The sequence below is a fragment of the Phasianus colchicus genome, chromosome 26 (genome assembly GCF_987193195.1).
Source record: "Phasianus colchicus chromosome 26, bPhaCol1.hap1.1, whole genome shotgun sequence".
Taxonomy (NCBI): domain Eukaryota; kingdom Metazoa; phylum Chordata; class Aves; order Galliformes; family Phasianidae; genus Phasianus; species Phasianus colchicus.
This window is the reverse complement of record NC_143461.1, coordinates 1,078,432-1,095,654: the sequence shown is the minus strand read 5'-3', so window position 1 is coordinate 1,095,654 and position 17,223 is coordinate 1,078,432. Positions and strand designations below refer to the sequence as shown.

The 17,223-nt window shown below is 50.6% G+C and overlaps 1 protein-coding gene and 3 pseudogenes across 3 annotated transcripts; 2 read left to right on the top strand and 2 right to left on the bottom strand.

Annotated features, from left to right (window-relative positions):
• Positions 1 to 1,209: 1,209 nt before the first annotated feature.
• On the bottom strand, positions 1,210 to 1,574 carry LOC149914888 (feather keratin Cos1-1/Cos1-3/Cos2-1 pseudogene; annotated as a pseudogene).
• A 3,443-nt stretch (positions 1,575 to 5,017) lies between these two features.
• On the top strand, positions 5,018 to 5,491 carry LOC116236704 (T cell receptor alpha variable 4 pseudogene; annotated as a pseudogene).
• Positions 5,492 to 6,510: 1,019 nt separating this feature from the next.
• LOC149914887 (feather keratin Cos1-1/Cos1-3/Cos2-1-like) lies at positions 6,511 to 9,907 on the bottom strand. Of its 3 annotated transcripts, XM_090124875.1 has the most exons (3): positions 9,886 to 9,907; positions 7,181 to 7,275; positions 6,511 to 6,837 (listed from the first exon to the last, which is right to left on the bottom strand). In XM_090124875.1, the coding sequence occupies exon 3, from the start codon at positions 6,814 to 6,816 to the stop codon at positions 6,511 to 6,513; it is 306 nt and encodes a 101-aa protein (XP_089981001.1). In that variant the 5' UTR covers positions 6,817 to 6,837; positions 7,181 to 7,275; positions 9,886 to 9,907. The 3 variants fall into 3 exon arrangements, with proteins under 3 accessions (XP_089981001.1, XP_089981000.1, XP_089980998.1); XM_090124874.1 differs by lacking the exon at positions 9,886 to 9,907 and having other exon boundaries at positions 7,181 to 7,308; XM_090124872.1 differs by lacking the exon at positions 9,886 to 9,907 and having other exon boundaries at positions 6,511 to 6,818; positions 7,181 to 7,259.
• A 5,811-nt stretch (positions 9,908 to 15,718) lies between these two features.
• LOC149914886 (T cell receptor alpha variable 4-like) lies at positions 15,719 to 16,654 on the top strand (annotated as a pseudogene).
• Positions 16,655 to 17,223: the final 569 nt, after the last annotated feature.

The following is a 17,223-nucleotide window of genomic DNA, read 5'->3' as shown; positions in this document are numbered from 1 at the left end:
ACTGGACCTTCAAGGAGCCTGGCAGAGCAGGAGAAGAGCAGGAGGTTGGGCTGTAGAGACGTACACCTTCAACATAGCAAAGGGAGGACTGTGCTACTGTGTAGAGATCCCTGGCCAGGGACCAGGCCAGAGCCATTCTTTATGGTTACACTGGGCTATGCTGGGCTCAGGGGGATTGGGGGCTCCAGTGTGTGGCCTTCTGTAGCTGGTAGTAATAATTCATAGTGAATGCCCTCAAACACAGGCAGGTTGGAAAAAGTATGGCAGAGCCAGTAGCTCAGCTGGGCTGCTAGGACCACACAGGGAAGCTGTACCCTCAGTGATGGGTGGGAGGAAGGGATGGGAAAGTGGAATAGAGACAGAGGGTCAACCCCTAGGGGAGTATGCCTTCCCAGTTCTTGATGGCCTTTGAGGACACCTTTTTGTGAGTCTCCTTCCCCTACTCTGCTCCTCACAAAGCCAGAGGAATAGATTTCCCCAGAGTTTGTGGCTCTACTGACTTTGCTGGGCCTTCTCAGTGCACAGAGATCCTCTGTGGATGGGGATGTCATTTCTGGAGATCTCCATTCACTTGACATGCTCAAGGTTCATGGAGAAATGTGTAAGGAGAAACACAGCGAGGCAGAGGCTGATGGTCACTGGTGGTGAAGGAACACTTAGGAGTGCCTTCGCCTCTTGTGCACAGACCTCCAGTAACTTGACGAGTGATGGAGTCTCCCTAGGGTTTGTTCTCACGACAGACATCCCCTTCTCCTTTGGCAATCTCTACATTTACAGGGAAAAAAAATACAGCAACACAGAAGGAAAACTAAGTGACGCAGAAGTGTTTAATGTATCTGAGGAGAGAAATGTCACTGAAAGATGAGCTCTGTGTGTGGTGAGCAACAGGAGCAAACAAATATCTGTTCTCCATGGAAGCATGGCCACAGAGCTCTATCTCCCAGCCCAGAGGTTTTGGGAGATGAGCAGGTCACTCAGGGTGCATTTTGGGGGTACTAATAGAGATCTCTAAAGGGAAAAGGCAAGAATGATAACAGGTAGGAAGAGTGAGTGAAAGAGATTATCAGTTGACATTCTCCATGTTAACAGAGATGCCATACTGGTCACTATGCCTTGCAGGGCAAAAACAATAACAAAATACTTGTTCTTCTACCCAATGCCACGTTCAGCATTCCCGGGGATCCTTGTCTGGGGCACCATCCAGCACATTTAGCAGGGGGGGTACCTTCTGCCACAGTAGCGGTTGGAAATGCAGGAGAGGTCCAAGCCCCCCGACGTGATGGGCACGCCCTCAGAGCTGAGGATGCTGCCAACAGCAGCGGAGGTGGAGGATCCGACGGCAGTGTTCTGCGGGAAGGAGCTGAGGATGGGTCCGGGCAGGGTCACCACCACGGGAGAGGGCTGGATGACAATGGTGGAGTTCTGGCACTGCCTGACACAGGGCTCATTGCAGCTGCTGGCCAGAGGAGTCGGGCCGCAGGGCCGGCATGGCTGGCACTGGTCACAGCAGGACATGTCTCAGGAATGGAGGTGCACCTGTTTGGGGAGAGCAGGAAGGAAGCAGGACATGGGGATGCATGAGGAGCAGCCTAGCATCACGCTACGAGGGAATCAATGCACATAGAGTGCTGGCAGTTGAAAACAGTTCAGGGACGTCCAAGGGATTCTTGGACTCATCCTGACAGAGCCCAATGAAAGCCACTGGGACCTATCCAGGTACTGCCCACACCCTAGCCCAAAAGTTACCTCCTTACATTCCCAACCTTCTCCCATGACAATCATTCTCCCCACTTCCCTCTCTCATGACAAGCAGAGACAGACATGGAACAAAACTAATAGCAGCTGAGAGTTCCGCTGAGCTCGGACCATTTGGAGAATGAAGGGAAGAAGAAGGGGCTTCACACTCACCTGGTTCCCCAGATGAAGAAGGCGAGAAAAGTGGATGAGGCTGCAAGGGGCTGGGCTGACTTTTATAATGGACCCAAGCTGCCCCATTTCCAGAGGCGTCCCTAGAAGCAGTGATTATTTTGTGACAAGGACCTCTTGAATGCAAAACATCCCAGCTAATGTTATGGGTTGTGTTTTGGTTTACTGAGCTGCTACTTGTCACATCCTGATTTATGTCACTCTCATTGCTCACGAATGGCATCTTTTGAGCAGCAGGAAGAAAAACCCAAGTGTTCCCGGTCAACACACATCAGCGTGGGCAGAACATTCCGTTCACCTGCTGGAAGAATCTAGCAACGGCAAAAGATATCAGCATGCTGAGTAGGGCACTGGTGTGAGATAACTAGAGCCTGTGTGCTGGATTTATGCAAGTGCCTGTGGGTATAGAGGTTTGCATGATTCCATGCATGTGTGCATGAGCAGGTGAATGTTTGTGTGACTTGTGTGTCCCGCATAACAACACGTGTTCTGGTCAGATCAGGGGCACTTCAGGATACCAATAGATTCTGTTAGTCTCTTTCTTCCTGCTAACAGAGCTATGGAGAGGAGAGGAAGTGGAAGGCACCTTCAAATATCATTAGGTGCAATTGTCTGACCCCAATAGCAGTAACCACAAGGAAAAGCATATTAATGAAAGCATTATCAAAATGTCTGTCAACACGGACAGGCGTGGGTTATCATCCACATCTCCACAAAGCCTGATCCAGTGTTTGACCACCTTCACTTACATCTATTTTTTTTCCTCGTTATACAAGTGGTGGCCATATTGTTCAGCTTGCCGGTGCACCCTGAGGGATACTCTGGAGTTTGTTGAGATAATAGGAAGAATCTGAGTCCTTGCACAAAGTAGATTACAATAATATACCTAAGTTCTTGAATTGAGTAGAGATGGGAAGTTCTACTTTGATTCAGCTAATCTTGTGGAATCAAGAACTGTGTGATCAAGGCAATGAGCTAACTGAGCATTGGTGAAGACGGGGTTCATGCAGTGAACACAGTGAGGAAGAGTACTGACTATATCCACATGGTTGTGGGGCCACATCACAAAAATGCTGAACATGTGCGACGAGGCAGAACCCTATGCTAATGATTTTGTGGGGAAGTACGGAATACCTATGTTCTCTACGGGAAAACGTTTGCGTATGTAAGGACGGCCTGCTTTCTAACACTCCAAGTTGAGTCTAGAGTGTTTCACGACCGACTGATTTACAGTATCACTTCTATCTGGCCTGAACGTCTCCTGGTGCAGTTTTGTGCCATCCCCCCACATGCCCGCTCATCAGTTACCAAAGTGAAAAGACCAGCACCTCCCTCTCTGCTTTCCTTCCTAGGAAGTTGTAGAGAGCAGTGAGACTGCCTCTTAGCTTTGTGTACTCCAAGCTGGACAACCCACGTGTCCTCACGCTCTCCTCACAGGATATGCATTCCAGACCCTCCATCAGCTCTGCTGCCCTCCTCTGCACGCTTTAAAGCACCTTGAACATCCTTCATACTTTGTTGAACCCAGAACAGCCAAATAGATTCCAGGTTAAAATACACCAAGGCTAGCTGTATTGGGAGAATAATCCTTTTTCAACCAGGTGTTTATGGAGTGTGTAATGCATTCTACACTTCAGTTGGACCTCTCGGGTGCCAGGGCACAATGTTGGATCTTCTTGAGTCTGATGTCAAGCCAGCACACCCGGATCCCTTCAGGATGTCTATGCTTCTCGGGTGCTCAACTGTACTTCAAGGGTGTCCTCACTCTAAGACTAGAGCCTCAACAGTACAAAGGAAGAAAGGAACAGCATGTGGTGGCCATGGCAAACAGGCCATGGAACGAAGCGGTCAGGTTGCGGCTGGAAGATAGTGATATCCTGGAAGAAGAAAAACACTCTTGCTTTAGTCACAGACTCGCAGCTTCAGAAGAGGCACAGCCCTCTGGACACTGGGGAGACCACATCCATTGTGAGGGCTCATCACAAGTGGCGGAACTCAAGCCTTAGGAGTGGAGGCAGGAGAAAAGTGCTGTGAGAGAGACTTAAAGGAGACTCCTCCCTTTGATAGCGGATTCTCCAGTTTGCTGAAGTCCTGGCTGTTTGATTTCCTTGGCAAGGAATGGCAACTCCAGTGCTGCAGAAGGACTCCAAACGTTTGTCTGCATATCAGTGTACGTGCGTTCCTTTACAACTCTTCCACACAATTCTGCTTCCAGACACTGGTGACTTTAGCCATCCCAATAAATGCTGGATGAGCAGTATGGCTGGACATGAGGAATTCTGGAGATTTCTGAATTCAGAAAGAGGCAGTCTAAGTGTGAGCAACCCAGAGACATTGCTGCCCATGCAGAGATAGAGTCAGAAGCACCACAGGTCAGCCTGAGATGAAAACTTGCTGCGAAGAACAGCCAGAAAAGCATCCTAAGCTCACCTGTGGCAGCAAAAAGGAAGCTAAGGAAATTGTATGTCCACTGGACCATGAGATGCCAGAAACAGGGAGAAGTGAATGTGTAATATAATGAATGCTTCTTTTTCACTCACTTTCATGATAATTCTTTTAGACGGACCTACAAGGCCCCTGAGCTTCATTCACAGAATTCATGGGAGTGAAGAAGCAGTCCCTATAAAGGAAGAAAACCTATCGGAGAACTTAATCCAGCTGGACATACTTGTGCCCTTGAAATGGACTGGGATGCATCCAAGGGTGATTGACCGGGTGATGTCGTTGTGATGCAGCTCTCTAACATCCTTCAGGGATCATGACAGTTGAGAGATTGCGGTTGTAGCTTTGAAAGAACAACAGGCACCAAAAACATGTAGAAGGACTGAGAAAGGGAACTCAGGGAACGACTGACCAACTTTACTCCATTCACTCCATTCACTCCTTCCTCCACGATGTGTTTTGGAGCAGATAAATGAAGATGCCACTACGTGAGCCTGGTGCGGCGGCGGCGGGGAGGAGGTGCCGCGGGCGGAGCAGAGCCGGGGCTGGCCGCGGCGCTCCTGGGTGCGCGGGGCTGCCGCGGGGCGGCGGGACCGTGCTCGCCTCTGGCTTTTCGTCTCCATTCCGACATCGTGCACATCTCCGGTGCATGAAAAAGCTGTGGGAGAAAATGGATTTTGTGAGTTTGCTGCTTCTTTTCTTCTCAGCAGTGGCTGTGAGCAGAGCTCAGGTGCAGCAGGAACCGTCGGCAGAGACCAGCGAGGGCATCGGCATCAACATCACCTGTTCACACCCCAGTATAGTGTCCAGCGACTCCATCCACTGGTACCGCCAGCTCCCTGGCCGAGGACCCGCATTCCTCGTCAGCGCCGTTAAAGGCTCCAAGGAGGTTCCGGACCTGGAGGGGCGGCTGTGGGTGTCGGCAGACCGCCGCTCCAGCTCCCTGTGGCTCGCCCGGCCCCGGCTCGGCGACGCGGCCGTGTATTACTGCGCCGTGGGCGCACGGGAATCGAAGCCGGGGCTGCGGTCGGGCACGAACCGCTTTGGGCGGGGCGGGGGCACAGTGCCGTCCGGGCCCGAAGGGGGCGCTGCCTGCACGGCAGCCAAACTCCTGGCATCCTGACCACGATGCACCTCCCTGAGTTCTCGACAGAAATGAGCACTGCGCACGCAGCGGTGATTCACTGCGGCCAATGTGAGTCAAACACACCGATGTTTGAGTTTGGCAGGACGGCACAACTAAAAACAGGAGCTGTGCTGGACATCCCAGAGACCTCCACACAGTTCTACTTCTCCTATTCTCTCAGGCTTCCATAGTGGCACATGTACGAGAGCAGGAGAAAAGCTGTTCCTAAGAGCCAGCAGGATGTCTTGCACTCCACACAGTATCCCACACAGTCATAGCTTTTCCTCTAGGCAGAACACAGGTTGTGTTATCCCTTTTCAGGAACTTAGAGGGTAGTTGTGGGCAGAAACTCTGCAAGGCAAAGGCCAATAGCCACTTGTTCTGCCATAGACAGGGGTATCTGCTTCAGCTGCAGGGGACAGTGTGCAAGAAAGCAGCTTCTGCAGAGTATCACATCATCCCATTCTTCTGGCAATGGAGAAGGACCTCCTTAACCACTCATCTTCTACCTGAGCAGAGCCATTCTCTATCGGAAGTTCTGGAGGCCATACACAGTGGAAAGTAACATCAAACGCTCAAATGAGATGCACAAATCTTTAATTAATGTTTACAGAGGAAAACGAGGTCACCCTCAGAAGAGGCTTCACAGTGCAGGATTTGCCTGACCCCGTGTTTAAGTTCAAACAGTGAGTTCGTGCAAGACCCGTGCCTTATTTTCCAGCACTGGATCGTTCTGAGGAACCTCACATAACAGACGGGCACAAGGGAAAAAAAGAAAAAAAGAAAGAAAAACTGGAGAAGGAGGCAGGTAGGTGGGGAGAGGAACAGAAGCAAAGGCATGAGCCAGCTTTACCGGAAGCCCAGACATGCTTCTTCCCGCCAGTACTTCCTAGAGTAGCTGAGGATGGTCAGGTAATCTGAAAGCAGGAGCTTGAAAATTCCAAATTCCAAATTCTTGTTCCAGCACCGTGCTCGTGGTTACAGGAAGAACTTCTCCAGAACCACGGCCAGCGGCTTTAGCAGGGCTGGCACCTTCTGCCGCAGTAGCGGCTGCCCAAGCCGGACAAGTCCAAGCCCCCCGAGGTGATGGGCACGCCCTCAGAGCTGAGGATGCTGCCAACAGCAGCGGAGGTGGAGGAGCCCACGACGGTGTTCTGCGGGAAGGAGCTGAGGATGGGTCCGGGCAGGGTCACCACCACGGGAGAGGGCTCGATGACGATGGTGGAGTTCTGGCACTGCCTGACACAGGGCTCATTGCAGCTGCTGGCCAGAGGGGTCGGGCCGCAGGGCCGGCATGGCACACACTGGGAGTAGCAGGACATGTCTCAGGAATGGATGTACACCTAGGAGAGAGGAATAGAATGTAGAAGGAAACGAGAATATGGGAGGGACAGCCTGGATAGCCTCTCACAAAGGAGCCAAGGGAACTACTAAGGATGGAGAAGGTGGCTTGGGATAGCAGGTCACAGCCCTTCATTGTGCCATGGCCCTACAAACAGCAGTTTCACCCAGGGAGACTCTCACAGACTGGGTAAATCTAAAGCCATTTGAGCTGTTCCAAGCATTCTCTATGCACACCTTATCCCCTCCACAGTCTCCCACAGCAAGAACCTCCACTATCTGATTGAATGACTCTTGAGGCACCATCTGACTTTGCTTGAAGAGGAGAGAGGGCTTCACACTTACCTGGTTCCCAACGAGAAGGAGACAAGAGAAGAGGATGGGGGAGCTGGGAATTGGGCTGCCTTTTATACTGGTCCTTCATTGCTGCAAGCCAAGAGGCATCGCTGAAACAGGCAATAATTTTATGACAAGTACACTGTGAATTCAAGCCATCCCTGCTGTGTTCTGGTTTCCTGCAGTGCTGCTTTTTCATGTTTAGATTTTTCCTATGCCCATTCTCTAATGAAGGACTCTTTGAAGTGCTGCAAGGAAATGCCCAAAGATTTATAGGGCTGAATTGCATTAGTGAGGCAGATGAGACAGCTTTAGTGCTTGATGGGTCCAGAGTGTGCCTGGTTCACAGCAGAGAAGCTCTTTGAAGTGTCATTCTCAGGATAAGCTCCCAAAAGCACCAGCGGGATATCCAAGGCTTCCTGTACACGAGGATGTGCCTCATCTTTCTCTTTCTCTGCCTTCTTAGCTCACTCTGATGGCCACTTGTGCATGAGTTTTTTGGCTGGGATTTAACCCCATGCCATGTAAAACCGTCCTCTGGAAAACTTTTTCACTGTTTCAATTTGTGCATTCTCTGTGCAATCTGCCAGTTCACAAGAAATGTCACAAAATCACTGAATAATTTGTGTTGGAAGAGTCCTGAAAGATCATCTTGCTCCAAAGGCTTCTACAAACAGGGATTCTTTCCATTGTATGTGGCTGGCTGGACCGGATTACCTCAGAGGTCTTTCCCAACCTTCGTGATTCTATGATTCTATAGCTAAGGATTTATTCCCCAGCTTTAAGAGATCCACCCTCCAGTGCCCAGGGAGCTGATGGATGCAAAGTTGTTCTCCAAGGCCATCTCTGCAGGTTTATAGTCCACACAGGGATAAACTCAAGGCTGCAGCAAGGTGGAAGCCTCCAATGTGGGAAGTAGCTAGAGAAGAAAAGAAACTCATAGCCTATTGATATCGGAGTTTCGTCCACCTAGCAGGCACAAAACTGTAAAGGTAACTACTTCAGTTCAGACTGTAGGTGTATCTAAAAGAGATCTCTGAGGAGAAAAAGACTGGAAAGAGTAGTGAGTATAAGAATGAGCAGAAGAGGGTAATGGTAGACATTGGCCATGTTGTCAGAAATGCCAGAGAAGACACTTTCTCTCAAGTGCAACCATCCAACCCATTGTTTTTCCACTGAATGGACCATTCATCAAATCCACATCTCTCCACCTCTCCAAAGGATGAAAATTCCCCCTCATGTCCTCACCTTATCCCCTGCCAACAGAGATTGCCTTTTGTTCTAGGCAAAATGAGACTCTCATCAAAAGCGTCGTGTGAAGGCAGAGGTTGGGATGCAGAAAAATGTGAGGACTTTGAAGAGAGAAATTACCTTCTTTTGAGAGAACCCTGTCAGTGCAGGTAGTACCAGGAGCTGACAGAAACTTGTGCACATCATCTATTGTGGACATCCCACTGAGGACCTAACTTGCTGTCCCACAGAGGAAAAGCAGCCAACACCCCCCATAATAGCTTTTCGGATCTTAGGGACTGCAAGGGCAGAAGACATGGAAGAGGGGAGAGAGTCTAGAAGACAGGGAAATTAGGCTTTGATGATGTTTTCTTCTGCCCTCCTTTAGAAGAGAGCACTGGGCACTCAGCCTTTCTGATAACAATGACCGGGATCTCAGTCCTCAGTCCAGCATCATCTTCTGGGTCCCCAGGGGACCCGGTCTGGGCTCCTGTAAGTCACTTTAGGACAGCAGGGAATCATCTGCTGCAGCAGCATTTGGAAATGCAAGAGAACTCACGGCACCCAGAGCTGGCAGGAAATCCATCACAGTTGAAGATCTGCCAACAGCAGCAGAGGTGGAGGATCTCACAATGGTGCTCTGCTGGAAGGAGCTGTCAGTGGTGTCAGACCAGATCATTATCACAGGAGGAGGCAGCAGGGCACAAAGCCAACATGACAGATACTGGGCATGGCAGGGATGACATGGATCAGGGCTGATGTTGTACTGGGAGAGACTGCAGGGAGAATGTGGAGGCCAGTGACAGGTAAGGAGCAGTTCATTGCACTCTCATGAGCACATCTTGAACCAACTTGGTTGGCTGGAAGAATCACAGATGCACAGAACCGTAGTGGTTGGAAGGGACATCTGGACATCATCTAGTCCAACTGCCATGCTAAAGTAGATTCCCCAGATGAGCTCAAACAGGAAAAGGTCCAGGTGGGTTTTGAATTCCAAAACCTCTCTGGCAGCCTGTTCTAGTGCTCTGCTTTAACACACATGTTCAGATGGAGCTTCCTATTCCCACCTGTTTTGTCACTAGAAAGAGCCTAGCGTCTTCATATCTGCCCATTAGATATTTACAAACATTGCTAAGATCTCCGCTTAGTCTTCTCTTGGATAAGTAGTCCCAATACTTCCAGCCTTTGCACCTAAGGAAAAAAAATCATGGCTCTATAAAACAGAATGAAGGGTCAAAATGTTGTCTTCACTTTATCCAGTGTGATGTGAAAAGGCTAGCCAGATGCAACAAGGCTTCTGTCTCTCTCTCAGTGGAAAATCCATCTCAGTCAAGCCCAACACAACCATGATCAGAAAAGGACATTGGAGAAGGGTTTCAGACACACATGGTTGCCAGGAAGTAATAGGTGAGAGATGTTGATTAGAGGGTGAAGGAATTGGGCTGCCTTTAATGGAGACCCTGCACTGCCCCAGGCCCAGGCATAGCCTTCATGGAAGTGACAATTTTCTGTGGTGCTTGTGATGAATGGAAAACAGCCAGTGGCATGAGCTGTGTGGCTGCTTCCCTTCATGCTGCTTGTTCATTTCCTGACTCATGCCACACTCATTTCCTCATGGAGGCTTCTTCTTGAGTGCTGGGGTTGAGAAACCCCAGGACTTCTGGGCTAGGAATGATTTAGTGATGGCAGAGGACTCAGTTCAGCTGCTGCGATGGATCCATCTCAGGCAAGTGATGCTGGCCTGGGGTACCCTGTATGCAGGTCTGCTGTGTCTTCCTCTTTCCCTCCATCCCAATTCACTCCAGTGTTTGGATGCCAAGGCAGGTGGGCTGGACTGATGGGTTTCAGTTCTCTTCCTCATCCCACTGCCTAGTGGTGAAATTGCACGACCTCCTTGGGGTCCTGCTCACTGGGCTGTCCCTGCACATCAGCGAACTGTGCTGTCAGCTCATCTGGAATCTTGTCCTGCTCAGAGCACTACAACCTTGCCCTGCCAGAAAAGTCTCCCAGTGTCTCCTCATTCAGGTCCCCATGTCCTCAGCCCCTGCCTCTCCAGCCATGTGTGTGCATGAGCATGGGTGACGAGTGCACACGTACCTGAAGTGTTTGTGAGCTTCTGTTTCTGTGCCTGCATTGCTTGAATAAATTTAGTGAGTGCATTGATGTAACAATACCTTTGTGCAGGCACAAGTGTGTTTATATGTATGCACACACAATATGTGCTTCTGCACATGTGCACAGAATTAGCCTGACCCTGTGCACAGGTCCAGCAGGTCCCAAGGCCCACGGTGTTCCTTCTGTGTACTGGTGTCAGGTGCTGGTGCAGCCTGGGTCCCTCAAAGTCTAAAAAGGTGGAGGGAAGGCTGGAGTGTTTGTGTTTAACTGATTAGAGCCTGCAGCCTAGATCTAGTCTTTCCCTCGTGCCGCCTAGCATCTCCCAACACCCATCTGCTTCTATGAGGCCATTTGATCTCCTGACCCAGGTGGAAAGAATTTCCTATGGGAAACTGCTGGCTCCTTTGGGATGAAGTAGCTTTTGTTTTCAGAGTGCTGGTCTGTCAGAAGATGCAGCAACTGGGAGAGAAGGGAATACCTAGAGAGACCAGGAGGAGGGACGTAGTGACACTGCATATGAGGCCAATGGCTTCAAAAAAACAGCAGTGACACTGGAAATCTTAGAGCCATGGCAAAGGAAAGCAGAACACTAGTGACCAAACTGATTCTTGTGGGCTTAAACAGACCACATCAGTTGACACGTGATCCTGTTTTCATTATCTTTTCCATGTGTCTCCTAACCTTGATGGGAAAGGCCTCACCTTTGTCACTGTGGGAAGTAAAAGGCACCTGAGGATCCCAGTCTATATCTTCCTTAGCAAGTTCATCCTCTTGAGATCTGATAAAGCATTGTTCCCAGAACTGGAGAATTTCTGTGTCATCAGGAAAAGCTTTTGTATTTGCAAGTGAAAGGCAGTCATCTGAATATCACTGAATGCCTAGTTTTCTCAGTGTTGCCCTATGATTGACATAAACAATATACTGAATTACAGCAGTGATATCATTGTGCACTTCTTCTGTGGTGCTGAGACTGTTCTTACCCTGACCTCTGGGAGAGGAATTTCATGGTTCCTTCTCTATTGTCCAAAGTGCTCTGCTTTCATGATTGTTTCTGACATCTGCATCATCTTCACAGTTCTCCCTGTCCCCACTCCTTTCACTCACTGGCAGACATTCTGCACTTGTGCTTCCATCTCAACACAGTGCCCATTTTTTAAGAGATGTCATGAAATAAGTACAAAACAATGTATTGGAATTGTGTCAGAACACAAGAGCATTGTGCTTTAGCTTTTCTTCATAAAGGAAAAAGGATAATGGAGTCACTGACTTCTATCTGTTTGTTCTAAATCAGCATATGCTATGATGCCCTGATTCCCTGCATTTCACAGATGATGAGATGATCTGTGGACTGTGTGATCTTTAAAAAAAAATAAATAAATAAAGGACCAGGAGTGGCCGGGCTGAAAGTGTGACTGACAGTTTCTAGGTGGGAAACAGCAGAAAAGGCAAGGCATGGTGAAACTGTGCATGCTCTCCTCTTGGGAACAACTGGACCAAGCAAGACACTGTGCTGAAGAGTGCTGTGATTGGGGCACCCTCACATGCAACACTGACCAACTCCAGCCCTGCCATCATCCCCCAAATACAACCTCACCAGACACCTCCCAGCAGCAGCCCTTCCACGCTGTTGAGGCTTGGCTGAAGAGATCTGAAGGAGATCTGATTGCAGGTGCACCTAGCCTGAGGAATGCAGGGGAATTTCAGTATCAGTTTACATCTCCCCACAGGCAGAGACACACACTGCTGTGCTTTGAAAATCTTTCCCTTAAAGAACATGCCTAGACAAAATGGTTTGGCAGTTGCCAGATTTAACCTTTCCTTTGGATACATTACATCTTCTTGTTTTTATGAGTCCAAGACAACTTTCCAGTTAGCTTTTCCCACCCTTGCTGGATTTAGTAGTAGCCATTCTCCTTCTACAGAATCAGGGAAGGACACATTAAAGGATGCAGCAAATGTTTAATGAGACTGAAAAAAAGAAATAAAATCACTCCAAGAGTGGATAATGAGCGTGGGCAGCAACAGGAACAGACAAGAATCATTCCTACAGCAGCGTTGCCACAGGGCCCTCATTTCAATGCCAAGAATTGAAGAGGAACGCAGGTCACTTGAGGCTGTTGGTCAGGGGTAATAACAGAGATTTCCGAGGAGAAAAAACAGCAATATTTTCTGAGAAGCTCTACTTTAATGCAAAATATTCCAGGTACAGACTACACGTTATTTTCCTGTGTTGTTCAATTTCATTTTCAGCTTCATGCTATGTTCCGTCCTTGCTGAAGGCACCCCACGAGTGTCCAAAAGAGAGACTCGAGCATTTCTGGTCATGACAAATCCATCTGGGCAAAAGATTCACCTCCTGCACTGGAACAGTCCAGCAAAGGCAACTGATATCATGCAGAGTCACTCCCAAAGGGCTCCTTGAGGCCCTTCCGGCATGAAGCGGCCCAGCTCCTGGGTGTGACCTTATCCACCTCACGCTGCTCTCTGGAAAATTCTGCTGGGCTCTTTTGCCTCCTCCTGTTTTGCCCCGAGGAGGAGAGTATGGGAGCAGAAGTTGTGCAGGATCCTTTCCAGATCTCCGAAGAAAGGCACATCAATAAAGTGTGAAATTAAGTTGGATTTAGTATGACACAATGGGAAGAGGTCTAGACACAGCAAATACAGACCAACTCCCTTCTGGTGCTGGGAGCTCCATCTTTCTTCAGCATCAGACATAATCAGTGGATTTGCTCAAGTCACACTGTGCAGACCCTTTCCATAGCCAGCTCTATCTTCTCCTCATATGATGGAAATCTGTTTCTGATATTATACCCTCCAACATACGGAGCACAGCTGGGCATGGTGCACTCCAGCTGATTCCATTACTGCAGTTCCTCAGAGATAAGGGAAGGGCTTCTCAATTCCTAAAGGCAAGTTCCATCAGAGCAGACTTGTCTAGCCAAGGACAACAGCAGTGGAAATGATGAGATGCAAAATGGAAAGCACTGAAATACTGAGTGCTTCCTTTTCCTCAGTTCCCATGAGTAAGGCTTGTCCTCAGGCCTCTCAGTTCCCTGAATCTCTTCTCAGAGTTTTGGAGAGTGGAACATTATTCCCTACAAGGGAGAAATCCCTATGGAAATCTTGTTCCAGTTGAACAAACTTGTGTCCATAAGTTGAAGATGTATCCAAAGGCATTTAGTTGGGTGATGCCACTGTGAGGTTGCTCTCTGTCATCTCCCAAGGGTCACAGCAGTTCAAGAATGGCTGCCCTAGCTAGGAAAATAAAAGAAGAAAGCAATTTAATACAGGGATCACAGCTATCTTCATAAAGTGGAAGAAACTGTATGCCCTTCACTCCTTCCTACAGTGTTCCTGAGGAAATGTCTTCAGATGCCATTGCTAAGAGCACAAAACACAGCACAGAATTAAACATCAGCCGATGTGGTTGTACAGAGAGTAAATCATGCTTGAGCAACCTCACTGCATCGTGTACAACATTACATAGAGCGTGAAAAAATTGAGGGAAGTGATTGCTATGTGGTTAGATTTCAGCATGATCATTTCAACTGCCTGCTGTATAGCCCCCTCACAACCAAAAGGGTGAGTTATGGCGTGGGTTAATTATGTAGGTGGAAAACTAGATGATCTGCTGGGCTCTAACTGTTGTGACTGCCATTCAGAGTGCAGCTGAGGGGGAGAGCAGGAATCTATTAAGGGGTCTCTGAGGGATCAGTGCTGCACAAGTAGTCTTTAATTTTCCATTAATGCTCTTCATGACTGGACAAGGTGCTTTATAAGCATGTGTGTGGAGGATCCCTGACCAGGAAGAGCTGTCAGGACCTCGTGAAATAGGATGAGAGAAAAGGGAGCCAATCAAGAAGCATACAGAGACAGACATCAAAGGAGTACATGGAAATGATGGGAAGAAATAAATCTCACATTCACATCAGCTGATGAGGTTTCAAGAAACCACTGGGCCACTTCCAGGAAGACAAATCTGTAGGAGATGTATCTGTGAATCAGGACATGGGTGGGGACTGGTGTGAGACAGACCTACAGAATTGCTAGTTGGAATTCACAGTGAAAGAGATGAACATATGAGGAGTGACAGAGTGGCGTGCAGCAGGGGCACCTTCTGATCTGGTTGAGCCATATGATTGATCCGCAAAAACTGTCCTGTCCTCTTAATGAGCCTTTTCTTAACTCTGCACCATCTCACTGGGTGGATAAATTATCAGTTACTGGGGAGAGTGGCATGAGTGGTTTTGGTGCCAAACGGTGGAGTCAGACCGGAGCTGAATATGTCCCTGTCTTGTGTTGTGTGTTGCTACAAGAAGAGAGGTCCACAATTCTCTAACGGAACAGGGGTGGTTCTTGAGCCACAACCAAATGTGGCAGGGGCAGTTTCTATCCCCATAACCACCCGGATGTACTGCCAAGGGTGAGAGAGTGTGGGGTTTAGCACGTGCAGCTGGAGTCGGTTTGAATCCTCCAGAAACGACATTTTATGGTGTGGATGCCTCTGAGATCCGGGCTCAGCTTTGGATCCGCTTGAACACTGTCTGGGACTCTGTAACGGTGCCTCCAGGCTCCCTCTTTTCTTCTCCCACACATACAAAGCCTGATGCTCCAATTTCCGAGCCGTCCGTCCGGCGCCACCGTCGGCTACTCTCGGGCTCCTCGAGCGGCGACATCAGCACCATGGCCAGCAGCAGCCTGCGGGACCCGGGGAGCTCTCGGGGTGCCGCATTCCCGGGCAGCAGCACACGACCCGTTCCCGCTGCCGGGTTTGGATCTGCGGCATCACCAGGCACAGCGGGGGGAACAGGGATCGGCCCCGACCATTCCAGTCCCGTCTGTGTTACCGCCTGACACTCACTGAGGACACTGAAGACGAGAGCTGCTTTCTCCTGTACTGAGGGGGCTTTCGCAGCCGTTCGTCAGCTCTCCGCCTACAGGACTCGGCTGCAGGACACGCAGAGCCCAAACCCCGCTACCCGAGCACAGGCGCCCAGCACTCGCAGCCCGGAGCAAGCCCGAGTGAAGCCGGCGCAGGGCGCAGCCCCGGGGCGGAGCTGGCGGCGGCGAGGAGGAGGCTCCGCGGGCGGAGCAGAGCCGGGGCTGGCGGGGGCAGCGCAGCACGGCACGGCACGGCACGGCACGGCACGGCACGGCGCGGCGCGGCGCGGCGCGGCGCGGCGCGGGCGGCGGAGCGGCGGGATGCGGCAGTGCCGGGCCGCGGGGCTGGCGGGGCTGGCCGCGGTGCTCCTGGGTGCGCGGGGCTGCCGCCGGCGGGGCCGAACTGAGGGAGGGGGCAGCGGAGACCGGAGCCGCGCACGCCTCTGGCCGTCCGAGTTCTTTCCAATCTCGTGCCCCACCCCCTCTCAGCTGCATTCATTCCGGCTGTCTCCAGAGATCTCTGTCCACCTTTTCCTCCCGTATTCCCTTTCTTTCTGAATTGCTGTGTTCATTGTGAATCCCCTTCCCACACTGCTGCATCCTGCACAGCCTTTTCCTCTCAGTCGCTTTTCCACCTGCTTTGGATCTCATCTGACATTTCCTGTTGGAGCAATTGAATTTTCTTAGTTGGATCTTCTTTTCTCCTCCGCAGCGGCTGGGAGCAGAGCTCAGGTGCAGCAGGAGCCGTCGGCAGAGACCAACGAGGGCACCGGCATCAACATCACCTGCTCACACCCCAGTATACTGTCCAGCGGCTACATCCACTGGTACCGTCAGCTCCCGGGCCGAGGACCTGCATTCCTCGTCAGCGCCGTTAGAGGTTCCAAGGAGGTGCCAGATCCGGAGGGGCAGGTGTTTGTGTCGGCAGACCGCCGCTCCAGCGCCCTGTGGCTCGCCCGGCCCCGGCTCGGCGACGCGGCCGTGTATTACTGCGCCGTGGACCCACGGGGAGCGAAGCCGGGGCTGCGGCCGGGCACGAACCGCTTTGGGCGGGGCGGGGGCACAGTGCCGTCCGGGCCCGCAGGGGGCGCTGCCGCTCCTCCCTCCCGGCCCCGCCCGAGCTGACATTGCTGACATGGAACGTGTCCCTCGCACTGCTCGGCATCCTTCGCAGTGAGGCGTTCCGGCTGCATATCTTCACGAGCACGACATGTCGAGGTCACAGACACTTTCAAGCGATCCCCACAGTAGCTCTGTTCTCAGACTACGAGTCTGTGTGAGGAGATTCGGGGCCTCTGGCAGTGAGGTGCAGTTTCAGCAGAGGCCACTGTAAGCTGTGTTTCCTGTGAGGGCTACTGCCTCATCTGTGGATCAATTACTTATCAGCTTAAAGGGAAGGACCTACTGGGATGAGCCCTATGCCTGAGCACCACTGCCCAACCTGTCTCCTTAATACGCGCTGACTTGTCTGTGCAGCACTGAAACTCTCTTTCTCACATGGGAGTACCCCAAGGTCTATGATAGTAGATGCAGAGACTGGTGTGCAGGAGAGATCTGGGTGACTGCAACCAAAACGACATCCACAGCACATCAGGATTCAACCAGTGACTGGGAGGAAAGAGTGTTAAAGTCTGGAAGAGTGGTGGGTAAGAAAACACAAAGCCTGGGATGGGGGTTAGGGAGGCTGAGATCCCATGATAATGTCTGAGAGATCAGTATGAGTATGGGGATGTGTGTGAAAGGAGTAGGTGAATGCATGCATCTACTGGCCTGCAAACAGCCGGCTGGCCTATCCCAAGCAAAGGAGGAGACCCACATGCTGGGAA